General features: G+C 40.6%; 1 protein-coding gene across 3 annotated transcripts; it reads left to right on the plus strand.

Annotated features, from left to right (window-relative positions):
* The first annotated feature begins 576 nt into the window (after positions 1–576).
* On the plus strand, positions 577–14,946 carry papolg (poly(A) polymerase gamma). 3 transcript variants are annotated; one of them, XM_034122605.1, is made up of 24 exons: positions 582–921; positions 2,025–2,183; positions 2,364–2,430; positions 2,600–2,681; positions 5,144–5,253; positions 6,004–6,057; positions 6,732–6,843; positions 7,056–7,145; positions 7,256–7,394; positions 7,499–7,571; positions 8,997–9,117; positions 9,272–9,356; positions 10,196–10,249; positions 10,341–10,460; positions 10,941–11,050; positions 11,174–11,295; positions 11,387–11,544; positions 11,695–11,942; positions 12,459–12,664; positions 12,751–12,828; positions 12,918–12,971; positions 13,109–13,212; positions 13,316–13,416; positions 14,245–14,946. In XM_034122605.1, the coding sequence occupies exons 1-24, from the start codon at positions 905–907 to the stop codon at positions 14,418–14,420; spliced, it is 2,640 nt and encodes an 879-aa protein (XP_033978496.1). In that variant the 5' UTR covers positions 582–904; the 3' UTR covers positions 14,421–14,946. The 3 variants fall into 3 exon arrangements, with proteins under 3 accessions (XP_033978498.1, XP_033978497.1, XP_033978496.1); XM_034122606.1 differs by lacking the exons at positions 12,459–12,664; positions 12,751–12,828; positions 12,918–12,971; positions 13,109–13,212; positions 13,316–13,416 and having other exon boundaries at positions 580–921; XM_034122607.1 differs by lacking the exons at positions 7,499–7,571; positions 8,997–9,117; positions 9,272–9,356; ... (10 more) ...; positions 13,316–13,416; positions 14,245–14,946 and having other exon boundaries at positions 577–921; positions 7,256–7,398.
* Positions 14,947–17,138: the final 2,192 nt, after the last annotated feature.

A 17,138-nucleotide genomic window follows, 5' to 3' on the forward strand; every position in this document is an offset into this window, starting at 1 on the left:
CACCTTAATTGTAAAATTAATTCCACTGTGTCACTATGTCACAAACTTTCTAGTGCCAACTCCTTTTTTATCTTTACTGATAAACATTGCTGATAAAGTAAATGATAGTCAGACATTTAAGACCAAACCCACATATTCTCACAAAAAAACATGGAGAGAAAAAATATGTGGGCCTTACAATCTTTCCTTATTATTTACAGGTATCAGGGACAGGATTCAAAGACAATGTAATATATCTATGCATTTTAACAATGGTATGACTTGGACAGTTCCAATGTTTAAAATACACAACGTATTTGAATTGTCACAAGCTAACATACAGACATTATCATTATATTGCTACATTTGGCCAACGTATCCTCTCAGCTAAGTATTCAACGTAAGCGTTTATTTTAAGTAATTTATTATAATTGTTTCGACATATGTTGTATTTAGCTTCTTCAAACCCAGCGTGTTTACAGGTGTGTAACACGGCGCAGTGTGTGTGCAGCTAGCTTGTATAGAGCATGTATAGAGCTTGTGTTGAGGCCTCGGTGGTCACGTGATAGGAGGTGCCTGCCTTCTGACGATGGTTGCTCAGCGTGCTGCGCGAACACAAATGCCGTTACATTTGTAGTTTTGAGTAAAGAAAAAGTCTACACTAGCTATTAAACGCATGTCAGGTGCTACCTTCCAAAAATACTGTGCGTTTTGTTAATGAATTAGATATGAATATCCCCGCAGGATTGCGTGCTGCTCATACGTTATTTTATAAGAAGTGATTCCGGTTCAGTGGGAAGGTTTGAACTGCTCCAAAGTGACCATTGTTGTAATCAGGTCGAGGCTGTTATCATTTCCACTTGCTGGCTTTCTTAGTTTTTTACGGGTTTACAGCAGAAAAACAGTGCAAGCTTTTTAGAGTGTCATGAAAGAAATGTCAAGGTAAGTCATGCATACGGTACATTTTCCTTTCATGAGCATCTTTGTTCGCGTTTAAGAGAGTCCTAAAGAATAGGCTAAAGGCTAACGTTAGCCAACTGTCACAACAACCAAACAAGGCCTGCAGCCACCATTTGTTGGCTAGCGCGCTTGTTTGTTGTTTCTTAACTATGGTGGGACTATGACCATCAAAATGAACGGATTGCACGTGTTTTTGTTTGATAAAATGTCAACCCTTAATTAGGACTAACCGGAAAGCGAGTCGTTAGTTAGACAAATTCTTCCGTAGCAGCAAGCTAACGTTTGCTAACTTGCTAAATTAGCTAATTTGTTAGCGCCTGCAACCTGTTTGTAGCCTCTCGGCTAACGCTCGTTCGCCGCCAGCCTGAATACCAACATTAACGTAAATCACTTCAAACTCATGCCTGTATTTTCGATAAACTCACTTTTCAGATTTGGAATTGCTCACTACTATGCTATCATTAACACGCGTGGTGTTATGTTATTGTGGTGGGAAATCCGGGGTGGATACTTCATTTAAATCGGTCGTTTAGTAGTGTTGGACTTGGGATTCTTTAAGTAAACACTAAAATGCTAAACTCGTTAAGTTAATACAGGTTCGGGACGGTCCTGACATTATTGAATAAACTAAAAACACCATATCCTATGTTTTAATCCAATGCCTAAACGAGACTAGGGTCGAATGAAGAACAGATTATTAAACTACACTCAACTGTTATTGTGGCGTGAAGTTTACATTCTCATTCAATATTGTGTACAACGAACTGTTATCTGAATCCACCCAGTTTTGCTTTGCAGACTAATTCCAAGTCTTTGTTCAGATAACATGGATATATCTTCCTCTGATAACGTGCTCCCCTTTTGACTTCAAAGTTAAGCACATTGCTGCATTACACAGGTTCGCGGTAATAATATAAAGCAGGGGAACATAAACTAGCAAAGCATTGCACTCACAATATGTGAATGATGCATTCCTTCGTCTTAACTTTGAAACCTGGCATGAAAAAACGAACATGGACAGTGTCGTGTAGTAGCTGTCATTTCATGTTTTGACTCCTATTCCCTTGTCGTGACCTCTTTTGCAGCGCCATGCCTGGTGGGCAGCAGCCTCAGAAACATTATGGCATCACCTCTGCCATCAGCCTTGCACCCCCACGAGAAATAGACCACCAGTACACCAAGAAGCTCTGTGATGCTATGAAACCATTTGGGGTGTTTGAAGATGAAGAGGAGTTGAACCATAGGTAAGAAAAATAGTCTAATTTTATTTTAGCCATAACACTACTAGGCATCTTGAGTGCATACATTTCATAGTATTATGTTTGAATCTACATGTTTAGGCCAAATTAATTTGTGAAGTTGTGGTATAATTTTCCTTCTCACTATATGATTGCCCCCACTAAAATGTTGTTGTTCTTTTTTAGACTTGCCGTTCTTGGGAAGTTGAATAACTTTGTTAAAGAATGGATATCAGAGATCAGTGAACTAAAGGTGGGTTCTGTCGAATGCCTTCCAAGTAAAATATATGATTTATGTTGTATTATGGAGTCTTTTAGCTTAATGGTGACTATTAATTCAGAGACACCAAAGCTATCCATGGTTTTGCCCTAATGATCAAACGACATCATACTGATTTCAATGTTTATCCTTCTCTCCACAGAACCTCCCACCATCAGCTATAAGCTGTGTTGGGGGCAAGATATTTACATTTGGTTCATACAGACTTGGAGTGCACACAAAAGGTATGTCAAGTCATTGCGGAGACATCATCCATCAACTTTGATTTCAACATTTGTACTATGCTTGGCTATATTGGTATTCAAAAGGAGCAAAGAGAGATTGAGTTATCAGAACATAACTGCGACACAGCAGTCAACCCTGTCTAAGCAGGCGTATCTGTTTGTTTTTGAAAAGTTCAGTTCACCCTGACCACATTGCATTTAGCTGACGCTTTTATCCAAAGCGACTTACAATAAGAAGATACAAACTTGAAGAAAACAGAATCATATAAGTACATCAGGTTTCATAGAACCAAAACATTTCAAATGCTACTCAACTAGCTTTAGATAAGCCAGTCCTTTGTTAGTATATAAGTGCTTTGATAGTAATTCTATTGCTCGAAGTCGAAAGAGATGAGTCTTTAGTCTGCGCCGGAAGATGTGTAAGCTTTCTGCTGTCCTGATGTCAATGGGGAGCTCATTCCACCATTTTGGAGCCAGGATAGCAAACCGAGGTGTTTTTGCTGATGGGAACTTGGGTCCCCCTCGCAGTGCGGGTGCAGCGAGCCGTTTGGCTGATGCAGAGCGGAGTGCACGTGCTGGGGTGTATGGTTTAACCATGTCCTGGATGTAGGAAGGGCCAGATCCATTCACAGCATGGTACGCTAGTACCAGTGTCTTGAAATGGATTCTTGCAGTTACTGGAAGCCAGTGAAGTGAGCGGAGGAGCGGCGTGGTGTGGGAAAATGTAGGAAGGTTGAAGACCAGACGAGCCGCTGCATTCTGGATGAGCTGCAGAGGTCAGATGGCACATGCAGGTAGACCAGCCAGGAGGGAGTTGCAGTAGTCTAGGCGTGAGATGACGAGAGCCTGGACCAGAAGTTGCGTCGCTTTCTGGGTCAGGAGGGGACGTATCCTCCTGATGTTGTAAAGAGACTGTATCTGCAGCAGTGGGTTGTAGCAGCGATGTTTGCAGTGAAGGACAGTTTGTTATTTAGGGTCACACCCACTAGGGCTGCACGATTTTGGGGAAAAATCGAATTGCGATTTTTCTGAAAAATATAGCGATTCGATTTGCAATATTTGTTTTTAAGCGACCCAACGGAAGTTTATTGTAAAATGCGGCCATGTCTCCGGCTAGGAAGGTCGCATCAACATGCTCCCGTCTCTAGCACCCCCGCAGCCCGAGCTACGAGTGAAAGAACTAAACTTACATGAAGCTTCCGTTGGGTTGCTTTAAAGTCAAGCTTCAGTTTAAGATTCACCCTGTAATAGATGTAAAACATGTGATGGAGCATTACTAACCTGACTCAGATGGTTTGTTTCACCAAACCATCTAGGAAAGCTCCATTGGAAGCCATTTGGAAAGGGCAGGCACTTTCAAAAATACTTAGACAGATTGATCCAATCACCTGCCATCACCTTCTATCATGGGCCACTTCTGATTGGTTAACAATGGCTGGTACATGTGGAGCACAGCACTTCTGATTGGTGTGGATGACTGACACACAAGAAAAAAAAAGTTAAATAAAATCGCAGGCTTTGTGATTTGATAATTGCATCGGTTCAAATCGCGATTTCGATTTAAAATCGATTAATCGTTCAGCCCTAGGTCACACCCAGATTCCTTGCAGTCTGAGTCGGGGAAACAACAGAGGGCCGATGTTGATTGTTAGGTCAAGAGTGGGACACTCTTTTCCCGGAAGAAAAATCAGTTCAGTCTGGTCAAGACCACACTAAAGCACGAGGTTAAAAGAAAAGTCAGTTAATTATTCAAAATTCTGTACGCTTTTTATGGCGTAATTGATTCAAACATGTTAAAAGTTAGTGAGCAATTGTAATTCATACCTTTCCCTGGTTTTGTACAGACTAGCCTATGTTATGCATTTCAACATTTTTCATTGATTGCAGAATATAAATATATATGTAACAGTAAATACTAAAACCTAATTATAAGGACCCTTACTACATTGATTTGACTTCACAATTATTTTTGGATTTGTCAGGATTTCTTTTATCAAAGCAGAATTTGAGACCATTGAAGATGTACAAGCTTTAGTGTAGAGAAATGGATATGGTGGCGGCACAAAAGGTGGAAGATAGACACTCACCTGTAGTCTTACAAACATCTTAAAAAGGTTTTCTATTTTTCCTATTTACCTGCCTTTTTACAGGGTTTACTTAAGGATATCATTGTCTAGAAATAAACATCTTGTCTTTTATTTAATTTTTAAAAAATCGAATCCTTGAAACATTGTCAGCTTTGACTGTACAAAGCAAGGCCAGGCACATTACTACATTCTAAGGTTGCTGCACTTCACTTGAGCTACTCTTCGTGTTGTTTTATAACACAAACTCTCTTTAACCTTGACTGCCGAAACTTTAATCAGTTTATTTATCAGATTGTTATGAAATTCATAATCCCTTTAACCTACTGGTCAGTGGGCAGCGTCGAATACTCTTCTGAAAGTGACTGTTTCTTACAGGAGCTGATATTGATGCCTTGTGTGTGGCTCCACGCCATGTAGAAAGAAGTGACTTTTTCTCATCTTTCTTTGAGAAATTCAAACAGCACGAAGAGATCAAAGACCTGAGGGTAAGTTTCTGTCGCATGTCTGGCCGTTTCCTTGTGGAGGAAGCCCATGTTTCATTCCCGAGTTCAAAACATTCTTTGCAAATAGTGCAAAAGCAACTTGCCTACTTACATCACCGCTCCCGAGTGAGAACTGTGGAATTCAAAATGCATAACAAAACCTAACATTGCTTAATATTCCTCAATTATATCCTGAAAGCCGAGACACTTTATTTTGGCTGAATACATTGGAGCGTTATAATGAATGAACCCTCAGCAGAGCGCAATACCCAAGAGCATTAGCCTTGTTGTTGTAAGGTCTGCTCCTAATGTTAATTTCCCAAGGTGTGTGTCTTAATTGGCATCAATATAAATGATGAAACAATATGTACACCCCTTTCAGTTTGTATTTGTTATGACACTAAATTCATTTTTTATTGGAACAACCAAATTTAGATGCTATGTTTAAGTGTTAACGTGCAGTTTAAAGTAAAAACTATTCTAATTTGATATCCCAAAATGAAAGCTGTTGGAGCCTTTGGTGAAAAAGGGTTACACATGTGTTTATTGGATATTGTAAGGAGGAGGTGATGATTGATTTGAACACACCCAGATCCCCAAAGACATCTTGATGTCACCTAGTTATTTGACATGTCTTTTTACAAGCTCTGTTTTCTCGACTTTGATTTTCACTTGTTGATCATGTTGATGTCAGTCGACTATACATTCTCTCAGATGTGTTGTTAATATTGTCTTTTTTGTTGCTTTCTCAAGGCTGTCGAGGATGCCTTTGTACCGGTGATAAAATTCAAATTTGACGGAATAGAGGTAAGTCACTTTGAGATGCAACTGTTGAATTCATACAGGGGTATTGCATAACGACAGGCATACTTCTCAGAAATTACCATTCTGGCAAAGCTTTTATAGATGTGTAAGTGTAGTAAAGACATTGGCAAGACAGTGATTTGAAAGATGACTTCCTGTCAGCTGTAGCTGTCCATTACAATAACATACAAATATGTTTTTGTTGAGAACTTCATCAGAAAAATGGGTACAGATTAATACCCAAGGAAGCACGGTGTTGATGGTGAAATAGTTTGGAACAGCAATTCTATAGAAATAAGCTAAATGAAGGGGTAAGGCGTCTGCCCTTTCCAAACAACCCCTTATGAAACCGCCATTGCACTTGTCTGTCTGCATTTGGAACCTCTGTTATTCTTCGATCTGCCAATTGTACTTTTATTGTCCCTTTCTTCATAATTAAAACAATATTTCTTAATCATTTAAAAGCTCATCTTGAACCACATCTTTGAACTTTCTTTCCTGTCCCCCAAGAAACAAAGTTCAACCAATTTTTTTTTTTATATATATGATCCAAATAAAATAAATTTTTGTGCCTTGTAGTTCGCTGTTACATATTTGTACTACCCAGTGTGTCTAGATACGAGTTGGGCAATTTAAAGTCCTTAATACTATACTTTAATACTTTCCTCTCTGTGCAGATTGATCTGCTTTTTGCCAGACTGGCCTTACAGTCCATTCCAGACAACCTGGACCTGAGGGGGGACTCCATCCTGAGAAACTTGGACATACGGTGCATCCGCAGCCTTAATGGTACGCTACATGGACTCTATTGCATTCAAAAGAGAAGAGATGATAATGAATTGAGGACTGATGCTGTTGCAAAAGTAGATTAAGCTTATAGTGCATCACACTTGCAGCAGGTGGTTTGGACCCTTTTAACACTTTCCATACTTGGCATAAACACAATGTATGCAGGAGTGTAATACTTCTATCTATTTAGTTTTCTAATGCCTTTTCTGCAGGTTGTCGTGTAACTGATGAAATACTGTACCTGGTGCCAAACAAAGAGAACTTCAGACTGACATTGAGAGCCATTAAACTCTGGGCAAAACGTGAGTGCATTCAAATGTTCTGCTTCCATTTGAGTGTATACTTGACAAACCGCTGCTCATCTTTTGGGGTAACACCAAAAAGTATAAATGGTCTCCACCTTCGCCTGCAGGTCGTGGGATCTACTCCAACATGCTGGGGTTCCTGGGTGGAGTGTCGTGGGCCATGCTGGTGGCCAGGACCTGCCAGCTCTACCCCAACGCCGTGGCCGCCACGCTGGTCCACAAGTTCTTCTTGGTGTTTTCCAAGTGGTGAGTGTGTAGCTTTCCACTTGATGGCAGTGTTTCATAGCCCTGTCCAGTCATCAGTGTGTTTTGAATATTTACACACTTTACTATTTTCATTTGCATCCTAGGGAGTGGCCAAATCCTGTGCTTTTGAAACAGCCTGAGGACAGTAATCTGAATTTACCTGTGTGGGATCCTAGAGTGAGTATGACACCAGTGTATTGATGATTATGATGTTATGCCTTTTTTTTGTATGTGTACTGCTGTGTAGTCGTAGGACACACAACCTGGACTTATTCTGCTAAATTGTGAGTTTTTTTAGTGTTACATCAACAGACAAAGCATAGGTAAAAACCTTTTTTATCCTATTTCAAGTATCCTTAGTCCTCTGTCATCATGGAAATGTTTCCTCTACCATGAGTTCCAATGTTGTCCTCGGAGGAGGCTTCCAAGAGCAGCTTGGAGCAAGGAAGATTTCCTACATGGACGTCTTTTATCAGACACACTTCTTCAAAAGTGCTTTAGTAATTGAGAAGCAAAAAAGATCTGAAATTGTGTTCAAATCCCGTAATAAACACTGCAGTCCATAGCCTGTGTGCACATATGAATACACTATCTTATGCAGGATATTCTTTTAAATATTTTCTCCTACGCTAGTGCATTGATACATTAGTTTTGCTTTTACTGTTTTTTTTTACAATATCATACATTTATCCTAAACTAATTAATCTATATCCTTAATATAAAACATTTAAATGCTGTAAATGCTGTGTCAAGTTTGCTGTGTCTATTAAGCAATAAACACGTTTGAATTATCTATTGTTGTTGTTTCCGTTCAGTCACAGTACGGCCAACCATTATCGTGCATTGGGCAGAAAGTAGCTCATATAAAATGTAATAGTTTCCTTAATGTTTAGGCTTCTATACATACTTTCTGAACTATGAATCATGCTCAACATGATCTTAAAGTGAGGAAGTAAATCATTGCATGGTAAAGGCTTTTGCTGCAGGCAAAAATGATTTAAAACGCATGTAAAGTTGCTGTCAAAAAGCCCTTCAAAATAAAGTCTAGTGAAAAGGCATTCTCACATTGTTCCTTTTTTTTTTAAACAGAGCCTGGATTTATTATTAAGATAAATACAAATAAGCTTGTAATTGGCCAGTACACAGTTTAAAACAGGTTTGATGTAGATGTTTTCACATGATGTTAAAGCTCAATGTGATCATGCAGTTCAAATAGTTTGTCCAATTGGATAACTTCATAATCAAATGGCTAAATTGGGTGATTTGGCTTACATATCTGTTAAGAAAAGTACTTCAAGGTAAGAGGCTAAAGCTCCGTTACAAGCTACAGATCCAAAATCCAATTTGACAGATGCTTTTACATAATGTTTTAAAGGGAAGCACGTCACGTCAAGTTTCCTTCAATTCTCCTTGTTTTGTTTGGAAAAATGCAAATAAGGGAAACACGAAGAGCATAAAGGTGGATTGGGAGGTTCCCTGTGTGTGGGATGTGTCTGGTGCTTTACAGTGTGTGGGTGTAGAGTTTCCCTACACATTGAAAGTGGTGGGTGGTGTTAGAGAAGTCTCTCATGTCTGCAGCCAAATCAATCCCTGTGTTTTTAGGTGAACCCGTCTGACAGATACCACCTGATGCCCATCATCACCCCCGCCTACCCCCAGCAGAACTCCACCTACAACGTCTCCTCGTCAACGCGCACCATCATGAGCGAGGAATTCAAATACGGTAATACAGACAACACATCAAATATCTACCTACTCTACCAGTTCTGAACATCTCATATCGTGCCTAATTTTAACAGTACAATTAGGTTCCTTTGAGTAACAGTGTCACTTTGAATGTCTGAGATATCTTTCTCCCACGTGTCTGACATTAACAGGCCTCAGCGTCACAGATGAGATTCTTCAGGGAAAAACAGAATGGTCCAAACTCTTTGAGCCTCCCAACTTCTTCCAAAAGTACAAGTAGGTGTTGATTCCTTTCACATAAAGGATGTATTGATGGAATATTGTATCTACAACAGCAAGCCAAGCAAACAGAGCTACATGTGTCTCATATGGCATGGGTAAAAAGTCTTTAACATGTCTGTATTTGTTCACGTATTGAAAAAAGCAAGCATTAAGTTATGTGGACATTATTTGGCAGGCCATAGATTTAAAAAAACGTAAATGCTATTGTTTTGACTATTGTTGCGAATACCAGAGAAACTCATAATGCTGCAGTCGTAGCAAAACATTTTTAACGTTTCAATCAATTGCAGCGCCCTACCATACTATGCAGTTCGAACAAAAATTGGATGATGCAACTTATTGTTTTCACTTTTTGGGTTTGGGCACATTTGACTCATCCGAGCTGTGGTCAGTAAAGTTTGTTTATGAGAGTTTCTTCCCACACAAGAACCACAACTGCCCTGTTCTGTTGGTGCTGCTGCTTCACCATTGCAGCTACATTACCTGAGTGCTGGTGTGGCACATCGAATTGAAACGTTTTAAAGAAGAAATACTGCTGATAACACTATTTCATTATTTGAATGTTCATGTAGAATTATACAAGACGCAAACATGTATTGTATTTAGTGAAGTTTTCATTAGTTATGTATGGACAGTTGTGGAAAGCACCTAAGTACATTTACTCAAAGACTGTTGTACTTTCTACTTTAACATTTTACTCCACCACATTAGCATAGGATATAGCAAACATTCCCATGGCGCTGCAAGTCCATATATACTCATTGTTATGTCTTAGAGGGTGTTGTGTTCAGTTACTCTGCATCTTGTCTGATTTTCTCTGTCGTGTTCTGCAGGCATTACATCGTTCTGACTGCCAGTGCCTCCACAGAAGAAAACCACTTGGAATGGTAAGTGTCGGAGTGAGACCGCAACGCTGTGAGGATAACTGGTTTTGTTATCGCTAACTCTGTAAATACAACCTGATGTTATTTCCCTCAGGATCGGTCTGGTGGAGTCCAAGATCCGCGTTCTGGTGGGAAACCTGGAGAGGAACGAGTACATCACCCTGGCTCATGTCAACCCCCAGTCCTTCCCCGGGTCCAAGGAGAACCGCAACGAGTGAGTTCAGATCTAATCCATACATGCAAACTGCTCTGTGAATATGAATGTATGAGTGAAAGCAAATCCTGCCAGTCATGAATCAAAGCTACGGTCAATTGGCATGTTTTTTTTAGCCCTTAAGTGAACAGACCATGTTGCCTGTTTTATCATATGCGAGTTATTTTTCAATGAGTCATGAAGTCTAGTGGCTTGACCAACTCAACTCTACTATAAATATTAAAAGGCCAAAACTAACAATCTAATGCGATTTGGCAACCTCTCATATGACACGTGTCTGTGTCTCACTTGGAATATACACGATTTATTCCAATCGTAAAAATGCATTCTTTTACATGAGCTGTTTCTTTTTCTTTTTATCTGTAAAAATGTATCTTTAGATGTACATCAATATCATTTTATAATGCTTGCATATACATGGACGGGAGCATTGATGCAACAAAATAGGTATGACTAACTGCTTGTGTGTTTCTGTAACAGGAACGACTTTGTGTCCATGTGGTTCATCGGGATCATCTTCAAGAAAGTGGAGAATGCGGAGAGTGTGAACATTGACCTGACGTACGACATCCAGTCCTTCACAGACACCGGTAGGTCCTGTAGTATCACAACACCAAGAAATTGCCAGAAATCGCTTGAATAAAAAGTCAAACGTATGTATAGTTTCATGCCAGTAAATAATAACCCATACCACAACATGTTGTTCTCTGCAGTGTACCGACAGGCCAACAACATCAACATGCTGAAGGATGGGATGAAGATCGAAGCGACACACGTGAAGAAGAAACAGCTCCATCAGTACCTTCCCCCAGAACTGGTGCAGAAGAAGAAGAGGGTGATTTATCTTCCTATGCATGTTGAGACAAACCCATAATCATCATTTTAACTATCATCATCATTGACTGTATTATTATTTTCCTCTGCAGAGCATAGCAGAGTTGAACCGCAGCTCTAACGGGGGCAGCTCTAAGCGCCTCTCTCTGGACAGCAGCCACCTGGACAGCTCCAGAGACACGGACTCGGGGACCCCCTTCACCTCCCCCAGCAGCAAGCCCGCCAAGCCTGCGTCTGACACAGATGACGGGTATGACGCAGCTCTTCACTTCTAGCGCAGTTTATTGTTACGTTTTATCTCATGCCGTTTAGCCTTTTCAATTGCAATCAATGCTTTTATACAGGCTGAAATACACAATATGATGCTGATCAAATGTGTTCGGTCTTGTTGATTTTGCAGCGTAAGCCCCCCAAAGCAGCTTTTCGTGGAGGGCTCTCCAGCTCCCAGTGCAGCGACCGCAGCGACAGCATCACCAGCAACACCTGCAGCGCCAGTGGCAACCGCAGCAGCAACTCCAACGGCAGCAGCAACTGCAGCCGCAACTGCAACCGCAACTGCAACCGCAACTCCAACGGCAACTGCAACCGCAACTGCAACCGCAACTGTTGCTACAGACCAAGGGATGTCCATTCCTGTCATTGGCTCAAGTGAGTACTTCTTCCCCATTGACAATTACACAGATACTCACTATAATCAGGGCTGGGCTATACTGCTTTTAAACAATAATGCCTTTACAATATAGAGGATATACTTCTTTCAATATTCTCTAAAATAATATAACCCTTTGATGTTTGAAGTCATTTGTCTTTGGAAATGTATTACATTTTATTCAAATGTAATAATTATTCACGCATTTAAAAAGAAATCTCAAAATGACTGTGAGCAGGCAATGGTTTGGGCTTTTTTATGATCTTTTTATTATTTATTTAATAATTTATTAATTATATTGCCCATCCCTTAATTAGTGAGAGTCCTAAGGCATAATTGACATTCTCATTACCCAGCCAGTATATAATAATATCACATACCAAACAAACTCTTTCAAATGTGTGAACAGTCTTAAATAAGCACAGGTATGTTGATGTTCAAAGCATCCTAAATGGGTGTCAAAAACGCGAACATATGATCCTGATCTAATTTCTCCGTCTTCTTTTTTTCTGCAGAACCTGCGGTTAAAGCAAAGCCTGCCTCTCCCCCCCCCAGCAGCTCCGTCTCTGCGGCGCTGATGGAGGACGTGCTGCCCGACGCCACCAGCAGCCCCCGAGAGGAGCCCAACAACGGCCTGGAGGACTCCCCCAACGGAGCCGCTGCCAAGAGACCCCACTCCCCGACACAAGAGGACCTGGCCAAGAGGCCCAAAGAAGCAGAGGTAAGGAGCGTGTGTGTGTGTGGAATATATTTGTTGCTGGATTTAAACTTTTTGCCAGATTAAAATTGTGACATTTTCTTTTGCAGGTGGTGCCCAATGATGACTCTGCATTTAAAGAACCATATCCACCGTCCTCTGACTCACACGGAGAAGGACCCAATGCTGTAGGTGTCATTTACTGTGCCTGCTTCTATTGCATGTGTAATGGCTAAGAAAATGAACACTTTCAAATGTTGTCTCTCTTCACCTTTAGCAAACTGGATCAAAGGCTAAGCCCATTCCAACCATTGATACCTCAAGAACACAGGTAGCGGCTCTTTTTATATTTGCTTAACGTTGGATATTTATTTCTCTATCTGGACATGTGTTCTGTTAAAGCAGATATTAAATACTTTTAAAATAAATGTATGTTTTGAATTCTAATGACGTTATTTCCTCCCTCAGAGACTTCCCAGCATGGAGCTGCCAGACGCCTCGTCGCCTCTCCCAGCGAGCAACAGTTGTCGCGTCGTGAAGAATTCCATCAAACTGGCTCTCAACCGCCACAAGTGAGCGTTCACATTTCTTTCCAACATAGTCACAGCAATAAAGTCTGACTTTCTAATGTTTTAACACTTATATTCTTTCCTTGTGTGTTTCATTGTATTGTAGCATCACACCTCCCAAGCCCCCAGTGTTCGAGGGCACCCTCACCACTGACGCTCCCCCTGCCGACGAAGAGAAGGGCATGTCCATTCCTGTCATTGGCTCAAGTGAGTGTATAACTGCCCTTACAGTCAATTATCAGTTCTGTTCATTTATCAAGGTGCTATTCACTTTGTTCAGGGAATCATACCAAATAATAGTTTGAATCGTCCATATAGCATGTGGTTGTAAAGTTAATACCACTTTCAGTCAGATGTTCTTTGTGCTGATTGAATACAAATGTTCAAAATGATAATTGTCCTTCACCCAACAGTCTTTTTTACGAAATAGAACATATTGGAAATTCTATTAATTATTTGTTGTCAAACAAGACTTTGCTGCCCACCGTCTCCCAACAGCGACGTTAGCTAGCATTGTTCACAATGTAGCATTATCAGGAAGAAATGTGGGGCGAAACATACAATACAGTGTGTGGGGGTTTCATCATTGTGCATACATGTTGGAGATATTCGATTATAGGACTCCATTATCACAAAGGCATACATCTCCAATGAATCACACAACTTTTACTTTTATACGTATTCATGCTCAATGCCTTGTTTACGTGCGACAAACGTTTTTTCAAAAATGATGATCAGTACAGTTACTCAAACCTAACTAGGAAGTGGATTTTGATGCCCATCCCGTTTTTCACTATTCAAATTCTTTCTAGAGACGAATAAAGCTAAACCGGGATCAAGGAGGGGGAAAAAAAAGTTTTTTTGACAATCTGTCTCTGATAGGCAAGCATTGACCAGATTTGACCTGATTTGACTGTCAAATATTGGCCGGTGACACCCTTACTATAATTTCATTAAGACATGTTACCATGGTAAACTTATAATATGTTTTGACTGAAGGCTCCAAATTAACAGTCCATCTCTTTCCCTCTGTAGAACACGTGGCAGCCAAACAGGCGGTGACCCCCGTCGGCAGCTCCATCCCAACATTAGTGAGCCGAGGGGCCGACCCCCTGAACGGAGCAACCGCCAAGAGAGCCCACTCCCCCACGCTGGAGGAGCAGGCCAAGAGGCTGAAAGAAACAGAAAAGGCCAGAATCCACATAGCTTGAACACAACAACTATAGACTGGATTCATATACATACAGAGTTGGGGCTTGAACGTTAAGTCAAAACAGCGAGAAGATGACTTCACACGGGGGCCGGGAGTGTGTTCAGGTCACATCTCATGTGTGAAGCAGCAGAACGGACAGCTCACCTCCACTCTTCAGAGGTTACAGATTTGCCAGGATAGGTGATTTTGGTCAAACCAGATGTTGTGAGCGCCCTCTATCACGCTCACAGCCGGAGGGCATTTAAACACAACACTATCGAAGACCTTAAGCGACCGTTTTTTTTACTAGTCTTCTCCCCTCTGTGTTTAAAAAAAGTACACAGAACAGATGAAAATTTAGCTGTTCTTCTTTTCATTTTCTTTCTTTTGCGTTTTAAAACAGCCCAGAACCTTTATCGAACGCTTGCTACACACACTTCTAGTGTATGCTGATTTATTTTTCTTTTCTTTTCTCCTGAACAGAAACCTGTACAGTAAATGTTGATGTACATAACTTTTTTTGTCTTAAAAAAAAGCAAAAGATCCCTGTTAAGTCTTTTGACCATTCTATTGTAGTTTTATCTAAAAATGTCTAAAAAAAAAAAAGTTCTAAAAAAATTGTAATTTTTGTTTTGTTTTTCTCTATTGCTTGTCCAAAAAAGACCTCTCCCAGCCCCTGGATATTTTTTTGTAAACACTGTATAGGTTTGGATACAGTTGCGGGGGAGGCTTTATTGAGGGTTTGCTTGGATATGACGGATATCACAACTACGACTCTTTGGAAGCACCACGACCGCCCAAAGAGGACTCCAGGTTGGTATTGGATTTGCAGTGTGTAGGTGATCGTAGACGCCGAGTGCTCCTCAGGTGTCCGTAAAAAAAACCTCCCTTACAAGAACAGGAACAATTTCCTTGAAGTGGTGAAATTGGTTCTGAAGCTTTTCGGTTATTGGTTAGTTCTCTAAAGGATTAGCACAGAACCATGTCGATGATGCCACGCTAATCATTCTTTTCAGTGTAGTTTAAGTGTCAAACGCCAATTGTATGTCTTGGATTAGAAGGTTGACACGTTTTTCTGCCTACTTCTCCTGGTGTGTTCGAGCTCTTGGATGTCGGGATAGGCGAGGTTGACACAAACAAGCGAGTGCTGGACACTTTAGACGGTCACAAGAAAGTGTTTGAATATCAGTTTTATGTACGTAGGCCTACCAGTGATTGTCCGAACTAAAAACGAATTTCCTGTCCGTCGGGAAGGCTAAACGGCTGATACTGCTTGACCCCCCCCCCCCCCCCCCCCCCCCCCCCCTCCTACACCCTCACCAGTTTACCTTGGTCTGCTAGTAAAGCGAAGTTCTGGTTGTTTTTGCATCTATGGAAGAGTTTGTCGTGCTTTGTTAAAAAAAACAATGGTTTGAAGCTTTTTGATGATTTGAGCTGGTTGGCGAGTGTGTGCATGTGGTTGACCGTGTGTGAGCGTGCATGCATCGATGGTTGTTAATGTGTTGGAGAAAGACGGAATTCCCTTCGTTTTGGGTGTTAACCCTCTGCGCCTCCTGTGGAGGTTCTTAAGAAGGCATCTCCTGAGGCCACGGGTGGGGGGGGTCAGGAGACAACTCTTTTCCTGCCTTAGGCCCCGACCTTCCATCTTTCCGGTCTGAAACTCAGTGACTGTTTGATTTCAGAACAGAAGATATACAGTAACAAAGTATAAAGCGATGCTGACGAGGCGCCCTCTCCTTCAGAGCAGGTAGACACACAGGGACACAGGCTCTTTTTCCAGCATCAGTTTCCCCTTCAATGTACAGAGAACTGTTTTTTCAAAAGGCATATTCTTCATTATTGGGGTTTTTTCTTATCACTTTATTTATATTTGCATATTTGTACCATGTGATCTTTTTTTTAATAGCATTCATAGCCGGTAGGTCTCTTTTTAATGAAAGCTGCACCACTCTGTTTCAGACAACTCATGTTTTGCTGTTTGGACAAATTTAACAAAACAGTTCATTTAGATGTTTGTTTCTAAAGTGTATTGAAAGGGTATTTTTGTATGTGTTTATCACTTCCTTTAAATGAATCCGTACACCCATTAAACCCCTAAAAACTATGCCGTGTCTGTGTTCTTTGTTACCTCCCGCCAAGGAGGGTATGTTTACAGCTTGGTTTGTCTTTTTTTGTTTGTCATCAGGTTTACAGAACAAAACCCATGTTGATAGTGGAAGGGTGTAGCATGGCCCCTAGGAAGGACATTCATACACAGTCTCTGGGAAGAACCCATTTCTTAATGGAGCTGATCCGAATCACGGGGCGGACACGCATTGTTTAATTCTCAATATTGCGAGATAGGGCATCTGTGCTGTATTCATCTAGCATTGGAAGATTTAAAAAAAGAAGTGTATTTTTTTTTAAATATTACTTTACATCACCCAAAAAAGTCCATGATATTTTTGGAGTGAAATACATTTTATGTATAAAACAATAAAAATAAGTTAAATCTACTAAACGGTCTGTGTTGAGATTGTTTTGTCAAAAGCTGATTTAGGTACTGGGCTCATTCTAAGCAAAGGACGTTTGTCTGATACAACAGAGCTGAAGATTAAACTAAAAAGACTTCGACTATTGAATACCGTTTTGTCAATAACAGTTTCAAAGGTCAAGAAAATATATAGTTGTTAATTACCCATTTCTCACAGCATTTCCAGGGATAAAGGGTTTTGTTTCTTTAAATGCCATCCAACAC

The sequence above is a fragment of the Trematomus bernacchii genome, unplaced genomic scaffold, assembly GCF_902827165.1.
Source record: "Trematomus bernacchii unplaced genomic scaffold, fTreBer1.1, whole genome shotgun sequence".
NCBI classification, from domain to species: Eukaryota; Metazoa; Chordata; class Actinopteri; order Perciformes; family Nototheniidae; genus Trematomus; species Trematomus bernacchii.